A 13,304-nucleotide genomic window follows, 5' to 3' on the forward strand; every position below is an offset into this window, starting at 1 on the left:
ATACTGATAAATAATAAAACGGTGTCCTACTATGCAGATCTTAATGCAAACAAATAAATCCTAAGGGTTATTTTCTGAATAACATACCTAATGAAATTAGTGTTTCTAGATGCAGTGTATCAGGACACAGCTTTGAGACTGATAAAAACTGTCACTGTACGCTCAGGTAGTCGTCTTAAAGCCAACCTACTAAAGTGTGTCTGTCCACATGGACGTGTTTGCTTGTCTGTGTGCGCACGTCAATTGCACGCTCATACCCCCCTCCCCTGTCTAAATAGAGCCAGGTGTATAAATAGGTCAGCTGTAAGTAACAGGCGCATGGCTCACATTCACATTGAATGCAAAATAGATGTAGCTACAGTAATTAATTACCAAGGATTAAGTTTCCACATTTCTTTTTTTTTGTTGTCATATCATTTGATGTTTCCATATGTGCGTGCGTGCGTGCGTGCCTGCTATATGTAGAAAAAGGGGTTATATGTATATTCATTTTCTCTGTCGCTGAAGATGCTGAACATAGTTTGGCCTTTTTAATTTACCCCACTATCTGACATAATTCAAATAATTGGGAAAATGTCAAGATGCATCAAATCACAAAAGGGTTTTGTGGTTTGACTTGATCAGTTTACAGAACTGCATTTAGTCTCATCTAACATCTGTGCTTCCTGGCTAATCTGCTAGTATATGTTGTTTTTAGTGTCATGAAAAACTTTTGCAATACAAAGTCTCTCAAAGTTTTAACTACAGTTGGTGCTGCATGTAAATCATTGTTGATTTAAAAACTAAAACATTCTGATTTAACTATATTTTAGATAGCTTTGTTACCAACCAGAGACATGGTTTCATTTAAACACTCTATCTCTTCAGGTATGGACCTCATTGATCCTAAAGAACTGGAGAGTATGAGGCATCAGCTGGAAGACGCACAGCGCTGGAATGCGTCTCTGCAGGCTCGATTAGGAGCAATCCAGAGCCGTGGAGGAGGGGTCGGTGGAGCCACGGATGGTGGTACGACCACAAAAATATACCCTGGAGTTCACATTCCAGTGTGGCAAATAAACCATTTTTCAAGAGTTGTAGCAGATCAGTTTTTGTTCATGACCGTGATATTTTTGTCTGTGCTTCAGGTGACACTTTGAGTTTCATCGGCGACCAGACTTCTTACATGAGTATTTGTTTTGGGGAGGAGCAGGATGACAGCTTGTCTCAACTCTCTCCACAAGAGCTCAAGCAGAAGGTGAATTCCTTTTTTAAACTAGACTGTATTAGTGTTATCTCTCACGGTTATGAAAATATGGCCTCTTAAAAAAGTCAGGTAAGCAAGGTATCTTACCAAAACACTTCTCTGCTTTAGGTGCTGGATCTGCAGGATTGTGTTAGCAGAGTGCAGACTTTAAACAACGAGCTGCAGAGCCGACTGTCGGTATTGGAGAAGTCTGAGCATGATGCTTGCAACAAGGGAGACAAAGATGTTACCAGCCCCGGGAAACAGGTTAGAAGCCACAAGAGATGGCTACAAATTTAAGAAGTTGTCGCAGCAAAGTTTATTTCCTAAATCTTAAAATAAAGGAACCTTTTAGAAAGCAATAAATTTCCACATTTAGAAAATAATTAATAAAACACGTCTGAGCCATTGTCTAACATTCACCTTTAGTAGCAGCTTTCTAACCTTTGAAACTGCATCTTGACCTCTGCTCTGTCTAGCCTGTTATTAATGTCTACTTTGTGGAACTATATGTGTTGTGTCTCTAACAAGTGTGTTTCTTGTCTATAGTAGAAGATGCCCTCTTCTTCTCTCCTTCACCTTTCCTAACTAGTCCCTGTTTGTTTTTTTATCTCTGTGTCCCATGAAATGGTTTCTCGCCATGCCACATTAGACACGTCATGCCATTCTGCTGTTGCTGTGCAGTGTTTTATGGATTCTGTTCCCTCATTAAGTTTTTCTTTTACCAAGCCATGTGTGTCATACTCGCCTCCCATCCCATTAATCTAGCAGCTAGGTAAGATGCAGCCTTTGGCTCACTGTGACGGGAAGCATCACCCTGGTAGGGACCAAGAAAGCCAGACAGACGTCAGACTAGGACGGGTATGAGCGACATCTATTAAACTTTCTGAGATCTTTGATGCAAGTGTAATTTTATGTAAATACGTTCGGGAATTCCCTTTTTCTTGTGACTTGAGATCATATCTCTGAACTGTGTCATTTTTAGATGCTGTCTGGAACGCTGTGGGGCGATGAGAGCGTGGACAGTGGCCTTTGCCAGAGTAGAGAGCACGCTCAGTCTGGCAACAACACTTTGGACACTGGAAAGAGAGATTCTCGGGAGAAGAACAGAGATGTAATGGCACTTAAATCCCTGCTGACTGATCATGGGGCTACATCAGTCTCACACCTTAGGTGGGTTTCTTTCTTTTTCTTAAGCAGTGTCCAGATCATCCTTTTTTTCATTGTCAGTAAACTGATTAGATTTCCATTATTGCAGAGAGAAGCTGCTAAGACTTAAATCAGAAAATGTGGAGCTGCGTGGTCTCTTGAAAGAGCACAAATCTACTGAGTGTAAAGAAAAAGAGAGCACGGATGCCTCAGGGAACAGCAGTGACGGACAGGCTGAACTCAGGCAGAGTATGGAGGCGCTGTCCGTCAAGCTGTCCAATGAAAAGGGAGAGAGGAACTCGCAACATGTGTCGGGTGGGGAGACCCTTATCACAACAGAGGGGATTGAGAGTCCACAAACTAAAGGCCAGACGCACACCACGGGTGGAAAACACAATGTCGCCAAGCACGGGGTACGTATAGTGAATGAAAGACACCACATTGCTGTCTGCATAAAGTCTGTCATGTTTTTAATGGCTGCTGTTCTGTGTGTTTAATTTGTAGGCTGGTGTCAAATCTCGCCTTCCTGTTCCTGTGAGACTGAGAGTGGAAGCGAGCAGCAGCAGACAGTCTGTTAGACCTGAGCACCTGAGACCTGAAGCACTTCAGCACCTCAATTCAGATGATGTCTATGGGTCTGACCAGCAGTTGCGTGCAGACTCTGACTCCCCAATATCACTCCAGCAAAGCTCTCCCTCTTCTTCCACTGTCGGATATGAACAGCATGGCAACAGTCCAGTGGGTTTGGTCAAGGACTCTGAATCTGGACACACACTGGATAACACAGAGGCTGACTCTGCTCTCTTCACTCAGCTGGAGCTCCTCCACCAGGAGTGCCAGGAGAAAGAAGCCCTGATCAACAAACTCAGTGAGCAGCTTGCCGATTGGGAAGAGCTCCACGCTCAGCTTAAGGAAAAGGAACTGCTTAATCACCAATATGTCGAGGCATTGCAAGCTGCAGAATCCACTATTGCCTACCTGACTGCCTGCAGTCTGGACAGCCAGGGAGGATTTGGCTCCCACACCAGCTCAGGAGCAGGGTCCGTCTCTGTGGGTGCAGATGCTGCCCTCCACAGTCGATGCGTGGAGCTGCAGAAAGCCCTACAGGACAAGGAGGAGTTCAACGACCAGCTTATAGAGCTTCTGAACATGGCAGAGAAAGCCATCACTTCCTCTGACAGCCAAGCAAAGAATCCGGAAATCAGTGACCTTTGCTTAAAGATAGAAGACGCCTTACAGCAGGTGAAATCATGTTCAAAGAGAGAGGGTCCGAGAGATGTATCTGGAAGCACTGATGACTCTATGCAGGGGTTGCAACGTCACATAGACTCTCTGCAGGAGGCACTGTGGGAGCAGAACAGGCTCAATGCAGAGCTGAGAGAACAACTGAGAGATGCTGCTGCACAACAGAGCCACAACAGTGCCGGTCAGGAGGGTAAATGTTCAAGGCAGAGAACAGCAGAAAAGGGGTCGGAGGAACACCATGGGGACAGTTCTGTTAATTCTATAAATCAGGGTATAACAAAATCTCTAATGAACTGCCTTAGTGCAACAGAGTCTGCCATTGCCTCTCTAGCAGAACACTGTACAAACCCCGGCTCCTTTACTTCTGCTATATCATCACAGATAAGCACTGACCTGCAGATCAATTTAGACAAACTTCAGAGAGCCCTGCAAGAGAGGGAAGAGCTGTGTGAATCCACCCAGCCAGCCACCAAATCGTGCAGCAATTTGTCCACTGCTTCGTGTGGAGCAAAGGGACAACTTCCCAGAGACCTCCATCAAAACCTCTGTCTCCTCTACAAGGTCTTCGCTGACCTCTCCCACAGGATTCCTGAACTGCAGACTTCCTTACAGGAGGAGAGGGGCCGCAGAGAGGAGGGCGAGGCTCACAGGACAGCGCAGGACTGCAAAGGATTACCACCGAACGTCCAGGTTCAGCTGGAGACTCTCCACAAGGCACTGAGGGAGAAGAAGAAGGCATGTAAAAACCTGGAGGAGAAACTGGCCACTGCTCTTACCGAGACGAGCTCAGCTGAAACTGTACGGAAAGGTGAGTCAACACATGCGGAGGCGCTCGCTTCAGCAGTTGAAATTTCTCATAATTATGTGCCAAAGTCATATACATGTAAAGGTAAACCATTTCATCAATCCATATTGTTCAGGAACACCATGAAGGAGAGAGACAAAATTCTGTACACGTTAAATGATTTCTTCCTAACCCGAAATATATTGCCTCCAATGCCAGCTCTGGAGCAGGATGACAAAGGCGTGCAGGTGGATTTGCAAGACCTGGGTTACGAAACCAGTGGCAAGAGTGAGAACGATAGGGAAGAGAGCAGTAGCACAGGTAGACGGCCTCTAGGCAGACTATGCATGTCGGTCTGCTGAGTGGACACTAATCTCAAATGTTTACAGATTCTCTATTTGTGTCTGCATGAGGAGTGAAAAAGGAAACTGTAACACATTGTCTCTTTACCTTGAGAAATGTTATTTTCTGTTTGGGTCTCATAACCACACACAGTCTCTCTACTGGTTTTAACCTGGTGTTTCTTGGTTCTCTTTCTCGATTTGAATGGGTCTGCTAATATTCTGCATTGATAAATTCTTTGCATGTTTTCACTCTGAAGTTTGGGAATGTCTTTACAGCACTCCTTTCACTTTGTTTTATCGTCTGCCACACAAGTGATTTTATTTTACTCATGGCACTATCACATTTTTTTCCCCCATGGCGTCTAACGTTTTTCTGTTCCTTCTTTGTCTGTCTCTGTGTTGCTTATTTTGCCAGATCTAGAGGTCGGTGTGAACCCAAGTTGCAGTGCCTCTAGCCTGCCTTCCCTGCTGAAACATGAACAGGCAACCTTCTCCTCTACTGAAAACCTGGACTCAACCTCCAGCACCTCGTACCCGAGCTCCCCAGCTCTCAGCTCAGCCAAGGTATTGAACTCATCGTTCACTAGACCACTCCTAAACAACAATGATGTCAGCTTAGCAACTGTAACTAGGCGAAGCAGGTCTGTCAAATTTTGTGTTCCTCCGCAAGATGAGTGGTGTACATGGGGCTGTAGTGCTTGGAAGATGGCGTCTCGGTTTTCAGCCTTTTCAAAACCAAAGCAATGCAAAAGGCGCAGAAATTAATCACCCAGTCCTCCTTGAACGCATGCTGCAATTTTTAGCATTCAGTAGTAGTCAAGGCCATAGTTCGTATAGGTAACGTTTTAAAATGGCCTTTTCCACAACTAACACATCTACTGGCCGGGTGTTGGCCCTGGACGCAATAAATAAATCAGTATGGGCCGATATTAGCTGCTCTGTCCTCATCTTTATTGTGTCTGAGGATGTTTATATTGCACCAACCCCAGCAAATTTTATCCGAGACAGCATTACATTTTCCAAACCCACAGGTTAGTCTGGAAACTCTGAATCTGAAAATATGAAGCCAAACAATGTAATCTTTGAAAAAAGTATGGTTTCTTTTTCATGCTTACAATATTTGAACTTACTGTTAAAAGAGCGACTATTTTAATGTTATTTAAATTAATCATCAGCTGGTTTGGACGCTGACTCCTTGCCTGGATCATGTAGCTTTAGCCTCAGCCTTTTAGCACATGTAGCATGTACGTTAATGAAGCTATCAGGTGCATAGTTATTAGCCGATTTACAGGGTTCTGGTTTCAAAATGCATCGACTAGATAGAAATATTAAAAAGTCTGGCAGTGAGCTAACAATAGTTTGCTCGTTTTATCATCTCTAGCCAGCTACAGTTGATAAAATTTGTCAGTGACAGCTTCAAAATTGATACCCATTTTTAATGATAAATCTGACAGTTATTATAAAAGGCAGTAACAAAGGTTTGCTGTGCTTAGTGGATTTCCAATCAATAATTAAAACACTACACATTAAGTTTTATTTCATTGTATGACCTAAAAATTATATAACCAAATTCTCAGCAGAAAGTGATATTTGATTTTTATTAACCTTGTCCCATCTGTGTTTAGGTCAGTCTGAAAAGCCTGCAGGTCTATGATGAGTACGGCGTTTCTGAAGACCCTCTCCAGCTTCAGGCGCAAGTGCGAGAGCTGAAGGTCCAGCTGGAAAACCAAACCAAACTCGTCCTCCAAATGCAAAACCTTTTGCGTAGGAACTCCCTCTCCAGTGACCATGTTGCCAACACCTCTGACCCCTCCGTTGTCATCAAGGATCAAGAAGGGACACGGAAGTTGAGCCAAGATAGGAGCTACAGAACTGGGCAGCAAAGGGAGAAAAAGGAGGGAGAGAACCAGGCGATGAGGGATAAAACCATCCGTCTCAATATGGAACAAGAAAGAGAGAGGACGCTGAACAGAAGCACAACTGAAAAGCTGCCACAGACACGCAGTCGCTCTACATCACCTGCTCGGTCAGCAGTCTTTTTCAGTGCATTATCAATAATACGCTGAGTAAAAGCTGCACAGTCATTCGCAAATCAAATCTTGGCTCATGCTGTCCTCTTTGGCATTTCTTCCCTACCTGCCCTCATTCTGTCTCCTCCGCAGACTGGACTCCCTGGTACAGTCGCAGGCCCGGGAGCTGTCACAACTGAGGCAGCAGATCAAGGAGAGCCGCGGACTGGGAGCCCTGCAGCGCCGTCAGCTGGAGGAGCTGAGCAAGGCCTTCAAGGATCTGCTGCAGGCCAGCGAAGTCGACTTCTACATGGGGGAGGTGGTCAAAGAGCAGCTGGAAGGGAGCCTGAGTCTTCTGGACAGGCTGGAGGGACGACTAGACAAAGGTAGCTGCTGTCTCGATGGTCTTTGCTTTTGTTTTCTTTTGAGAGAGGTTGCTAATCAGAACCACACTGCACAAACACAGTTGAATATTTTATATTATATTATACATTATTTTGCCAAAACTCCAGCCAACACACATGCAAAACAAGAATGATGTTCTTACTTTTGTAGAACTGACAACTGACCGTTTGTCTGACTGGGCAATAAATTCTACCCAATCTAAATATTTAGCAAAATGAAAAGCAGGGAATGAGTAATATTAATATGAGAAGAGACCTGTCGGGGTTTAACAAAGAGAAACGAGAGTGATGAACACAAAAGGACCAGTCAGTCGTTATTGATTTTTACAGCCAGCTCTTTGACAGCTTCTTTTGCTTCGTCTGCTAGGAGAGTCTCATCTGGATAATGAAGATGTGGCGGCTCTGGAACTGTCTCGCAGGTACGTATCAGACTCTCATACTGTCCTTGCTTATTGTTGACAACCCTTATTAACCTAAATAAACCTGAATTACATGTTTTACATCATCCAATCCATATTAAAGTTAGGTTTAAGATGCTCACTGGCATAGAGTTAGATAAGAAGACTGATGCGATTCTCATTTAAATATATGGCTAGTGTCAACAGCCACATGGGTAATGGCTAGAAATTAAACAGAATTGTCAAAGAGAATAATCTGCAGGTGCAACTGTGCTAACACAACATGTATTTTTCCAAGTAGGGAAGTATTTTCTCTGTGCTGGAGAATTGACAATTCTTAACATTATTTTTGGCTTTACTGAACACTATATTAAGTACCTCTCATTTCTTAATGGTTTCTTTGAATGGTTCTGTGCTTTTAAGCCATTAAATTTTACATGTTGCTGTCTGGGATTTAAGTGTCGTTATCTGAGCTATTTTGATGATGTTTGTCTCATGACCCTTTTAAAGACCCCCTCCCTCTCCACCTCCACCCAGCCAATTGCCTTTATGACCCTGGGTGGTGCATGTGATGTTAGTTATGAATAGCATCCTGCTGTTGACCTAATTTTGTCCGTGTGTCAACCAAAACATTAAGGTCACACTGCCTCTAAATGGGTCATCGGTGTCTCTTGGACATCAGTACATCAACAAAAAATATGCACAGCACATTTCCATTTTTATCCATTTATGTCTTTCACATTTTAAACATCCTCTTGAAAGCCATTAAATACATATAAAATAAAAGATAAATTATCAAGTATATGTAAGTGTATTTTTCCCTTTAGTTTGATTGGTGATAATAGAAAAACCATTACATCTGTGACTCTAATAAATTGCTATTTTATGTAGGTTTTTTTCGACACAAAATTGACTTTTCTGTTACATTAAGTGAGCAATTAATTTGTTTTTCGACAGTAACTTTTGCGTGATTAGATTAGACATTAACATTGCTCATGGTGACATGCGTTCATCCATAGTATAACTGATGTGGGCAGTGAGGAGAGCATGCCAGATCATCCTAACAGCCCAGCTAGAATCCAGCAGGAGTTAGATCATCTGCGTTTGGAGCTAGAGGGGGAGAGAGAATTGCTGCAGCAGAGCGTCAGCGTCCTCGTCCAGCACAACCTCACCCTGGCTGAATGCACCAGGGAGCAGCTGGACCTGTGAGTGGGTTTGATCCAGAAAGACAGCATGGTGTTTGCTGGGAACTCCTCTCTCTTATTTTTCCAGCTGTGTGTTTCCACTGAAGGTTGCGAGTCCTCTGGTTGGCAATTTTTATTTTTTTTTACTTCTTTGGTCTTTCGGTTATGTCTCTTTTTTTGGTGGACCTGTGTATTTGTTTCACATTGTTTCGCTCTCCATAAGCCAGCGAAATGATGTAATGGATAAAATCCAGCTGTTGCTTGTTCCTACAAAACTGAGTCATCCCAGCTGGTATTTAACATGACCTATTCATTTTCCTCTTCTTCCTCCACCCAGGTTTGCGAAAGAGCTGCAGGAGAAGAACCGTCTCATCCAGAGCCTGCAGAATCAGTTCAGAGGCCAAAGTTCCAGCAGCCACCACAGCTCTCACTCTGATCTGTACCACTCTGACAGGACCTCCTCCTCCTGCCATAGCCCGCACAGTGGCAGTCGAGCTCAGAGTAAGCATTTACACATGCAACACATAAAAAACATAGTCTTGATAATGGAATTTATTTGTGAGTGGGTGTGAAAGCCAGGTCCAAATATAGTCTTGGGTGTCACAGACACTACGCCTGACTAGGAAGAGTCTGTACCAGACTAGGATAAACTCTGTTTGCTTGATTAAAAATGCAAGTTTTTCCCCCCTTTTCTTGCCTCAGTGGTATGTCATTGGCATTACCTTGTCCAAGGATGGGCCAGTCTATTCACAGCCAGTAATGGCACTTATTTTCCACTCAGATCCTTTCTGTTGCAGTGAGGCGACCCACAGAACAAAGCAGGCCCCGGCCAAGGGCAAAGCGGGTGTCCAGTTTCAATCCACCTCCACTGGAAGTTGCATTATTCAGTGGCACCTATCCGGTTCTATCTTAAATGATGTTTCCCTCAGGAAAAGAGATAGTGAAGGACGTGGATGTGTGAGAGGTCCCTGCACAGGGCCCTGTCTACCCAAACTCACACTTTCCTCAATGCTGCAACACTGTATGGTTCTCTCTTTGGCTCCTAACATTGCAGTGGTCATGTTGTTCTGCAGCTACTTTTGTTAGGATGAAGGCTCTGCATAGCATTGTGCTTTACCAACTCCTGCTCCAACTCCCTGAAACATGACCTAGTATTCATTTAACAATTTGATACTGAGTGATGAGGGAGCACAGAAAGCACTTTGACAAAAAAATATGTTTTTGTTCCCCTTAAAAAAAAAGGTTTAGGCCATCGACACCCCTCTGATTGGATGGGAGCAGCCGTTCCTCCTGTAGGTGGAGCTCAGGTGGACAGTGTGTCCAGTCACAGACTGCAGGGCCTGCAGGAGCAGCTAAGGAGCAGTGAGGAGCTCAACACCACCCTGCGCAGTGAACTGGACCTGCATCAATCAATTATGGCTCAGAGCAGCTCGCACCATCAGAAACCGGATCAAGGCCAGGATCAGGAGAGGTCAGGGCCTCGGACAGACGGACATAAAGTAGATGGAGACGCTGCAGCAAAGAATGCTGCAGAGCAGCCTCGTACGATGAATTCAGGTAAATATTGTGAGGAAATCTCTGAATATTCTTTTTTTCTTATCAGTCAATACTTTATCTCTGTATCATAACCCTTTGACTTATATTTGTGCACGTGTCTGTCAGACCTGCTGGCAGAACATTTGCAGGAGATCCGAGCTTTGCGACATCGCCTGGAGGAGAGCATCCGCACTAACGACCGGCTCAGGGAACAGCTGGAGAAGAGACTAGCCGAGGTGGAGAAAGACCCAGGTACAACCCTGAAAACCTCAACAGTGTCCTAACCTTTCCCTGTCATTGTTATTGGTAGGAAATTAAAATTTAAAAAAAATATATGTGTAGTTCTTATTTGCCGACTGATGAGTGTGTATCCTTGGTTCATCAGCTACCAACATCTTCATCCACGGCAATGAGGAGCAGGGTCATCTGGCTAATGAGGTGCGATTTCTCTGGGGACAAAATCAAGCCCTGAAGGAACAGCTCAACCTTGGGTCTAGAGGTAAAACACACATTTCTAATAAGTTGAATTGAACTTTTAAAACCAGCAGACCAACACTTTCCATTCTGACCAGTGCTGTTTTGAGTTTCCCTAATGTATATCACTAATGGTGCTTCACACTAATCTGCAAATACTGTTATTTCCTCCAGACAAGCAAAAGGAGAACGAAAAGCTGCGGGAGACTCTGGCCAGACGGACCGCCAAACTGGAGCAGAGCAGGAAGGAGTCTGAAGCACTGAGGCAGGAAAATAGGCGACTTCTGGAGATGCTGGAGCTCAGCAGCCAAGAAAACTCCAAATTGCAGGAGTCACTGCACTGCAGCAAAGAGGAGCTTCAAAGGTACACAAACACACACACACACACACACATGCATGCAGGTAACATCAGTACATCACCACCACAATGAGTAGTTGTGGACGACACTCATGTAAATATCTTCTTGCAGTACACACTAGCTCTCCTCCATTGCAACCTGAAACTACTCAAGGCTGCCAATTGCTATTCTAAAGACACATTACTATTACCATTATTCCGTACTATTAGCACGACTCAGAAATATGATAGTCTGTAATTTGAAGGCTCATCCATCTGCACGAGTGCGAACACCATAATGATGGTATGTGACCTCTTGTCCCGGGTTCTACTAACACAGTTAGGGGAAGTTGTCACTCGAAACCTGGAGTCTAGTTAACTGTCAGATCACTTTCCTTATCTTGTCACTCTGAGCATGTGGGGCATTATGTATAATACATAACATAAGGCCCTTTGTTGGGCTTGAAAACACAAAACATACTAATGATTTCTACTATGAAAACAATTTGTATAACTGCATGCAGTTTGCCTGCAAGTGATAACATATTACCCAGGCACTCTAGGACCTTGAAGATATCATACACATAAAAAAGGGATATGCGAATTGCAAAAATGTTGTACTATAGTATTGAAAATGTCATAGTATAATAAGACCAAAAAATGTCATAGTATAGTAAGGCAAAAAATATCACAGTATAGTCAGGCAAAAATATCAAAGTAAAGTATGACAAAAAATGTCAGTATAGTAAGGCACTTAAAAATATATCTTACTATTGTAAGGCATAAAAAAATCATAGTATAGTATGACAAAAATGTCATAGTATAGTAAGGCGTCAAAAAATATCATAGCATGACAAAAAATGTCAGTATAGTAAGGTGTAAAAAATATGGTATAGTAAGGCATAAAAATGTCATAGTATAGTAAGGCAAAAAAAATCATAGTATAGTATGACACAAATGTCATAGTATAGCAAGGCAAAAAAAATCATAGTATAGTATGACAAAATGTCATAGTATAGCAAGGCAAAAAATATCATAGTATATTAAGGCGTCAAAAAATATCATAGCATGACAAAAAATGTCAGTATAGTAAGGTGTAAAAAATTTCACAGTATAGTAAGGCATAAAAATGTCATAGTATAGTAAGGCAAAACAAAAATCATAGTATAGTATGACACAAATGTCATAGTATAGTAAGGCAAACAATATCATAGTATAGCAAGTCATAAAAAATTCATAGTATAGTAAGGCAAAAAATATAGTATAGCAAGGCAAAAATATCATAGTGTAGTATGACAAAATATATCATAGTTTAGCAAGGCAAAAAATATCATAGTATAGCAAGGCAAAAATATCATACTATATTAAGTCAGAAAAATGTCATAGTATATTAAGGCATAGCTATGTCATAGTATAGTAAGTCATAAAAATATCAAAAAAAATTGCTTACTATGGTAAGGCATAACAATTTCATAGTATAGTAAGGCAAAAAAAAATCAGTATAGTATGACACAAATGTCATAGTATATATAGTAAGGCAAAAAAAAATATCATAGCATGACAAAAAATGTCAGTATAGTAAGGTGTAAAAAATATAGTATAGTAAGGCAAAAAAAATCATAGTATAGTATGACACAAATGTCATAGTATAGCAAGGCAAAAAAAATATCATAGTATGACAAAAAATATTGTATAGTAAGGCAAAAAATATAGTATAGCAAGGCAAAAATATCATAGTGTAGTATGACAAAATATGTCATAGTATAGTAAGGCAAAGATATCACAGTAAGTATGACAAAAAATGTCAGTAAAGTAAGGCACTTAAAAAAATATTTTACTATTGTTAGGCATAAAAATGTCATAGTATAGTAAGGCAAAAATATAGTATTGTGTAAGAAAAATACCATAGTATAGTATGACAAAAAATGTCAGTATAGTAAGGTGTAAAAAATATCATAGTATAGTAAGGCGTCAAAAAATATCATAGCATGACAAAAAATGTCAGTATAGTAAGGTGTAAAAAATATCACAGTATAGTAAGGCAAAAAAATGTCATAGTATAGTAAGGCAAAAAAAATCATAGTATAGTATGACAAATGTCATAGTATAGCAGGGCAAAAAATATAGTATGACAAAAAATATCATTGTATAGTAAGGCAAACAATATCATAGTATAGCAAGGCAAAAATATCATAGTATAGTATGAAAAAATATG

General features: G+C 41.8%; 1 protein-coding gene across 12 annotated transcripts in view; it reads left to right on the forward strand.

Annotated features, from left to right (window-relative positions):
- cdk5rap2 (CDK5 regulatory subunit associated protein 2) overlaps positions 1-13,304 on the forward strand; it is a 37,274-nt gene that overhangs the window by 15,657 nt on the left and 8,313 nt on the right. For 8 of the 12 annotated variants that reach the window (XM_035608565.2, XM_035608566.2, XM_035608570.2 and 5 more), the window contains 18 exons: positions 868-1,008; positions 1,128-1,237; positions 1,355-1,492; positions 1,994-2,086; positions 2,211-2,398; positions 2,484-2,787; positions 2,879-4,427; positions 4,623-4,724; positions 5,163-5,311; positions 6,373-6,773; positions 6,910-7,142; positions 7,528-7,579; positions 8,578-8,763; positions 9,080-9,243; positions 9,985-10,299; positions 10,405-10,530; positions 10,664-10,777; positions 10,927-11,116. In XM_035608565.2, coding sequence (XP_035464458.2) covers positions 868-1,008; positions 1,128-1,237; positions 1,355-1,492; positions 1,994-2,086; positions 2,211-2,398; positions 2,484-2,787; positions 2,879-4,427; positions 4,623-4,724; positions 5,163-5,311; positions 6,373-6,773; positions 6,910-7,142; positions 7,528-7,579; positions 8,578-8,763; positions 9,080-9,243; positions 9,985-10,299; positions 10,405-10,530; positions 10,664-10,777; positions 10,927-11,116 — 4,555 coding nt within the window. The remainder of the gene's footprint in view (positions 1-867; positions 1,009-1,127; positions 1,238-1,354; positions 1,493-1,993; positions 2,087-2,210; positions 2,399-2,483; positions 2,788-2,878; positions 4,428-4,622; positions 4,725-5,162; positions 5,312-6,372; positions 6,774-6,909; positions 7,143-7,527; positions 7,580-8,577; positions 8,764-9,079; positions 9,244-9,984; positions 10,300-10,404; positions 10,531-10,663; positions 10,778-10,926; positions 11,117-13,304) is intronic. The other 4 variants (XM_035608567.2, XM_035608573.2, XM_035608562.2 and 1 more) reach the window with 3 other exon arrangements.

Source organism: Scophthalmus maximus, chromosome 20, assembly GCF_022379125.1.
Source record: "Scophthalmus maximus strain ysfricsl-2021 chromosome 20, ASM2237912v1, whole genome shotgun sequence".
NCBI lineage: Eukaryota > Metazoa > Chordata > Actinopteri > Pleuronectiformes > Scophthalmidae > Scophthalmus > Scophthalmus maximus.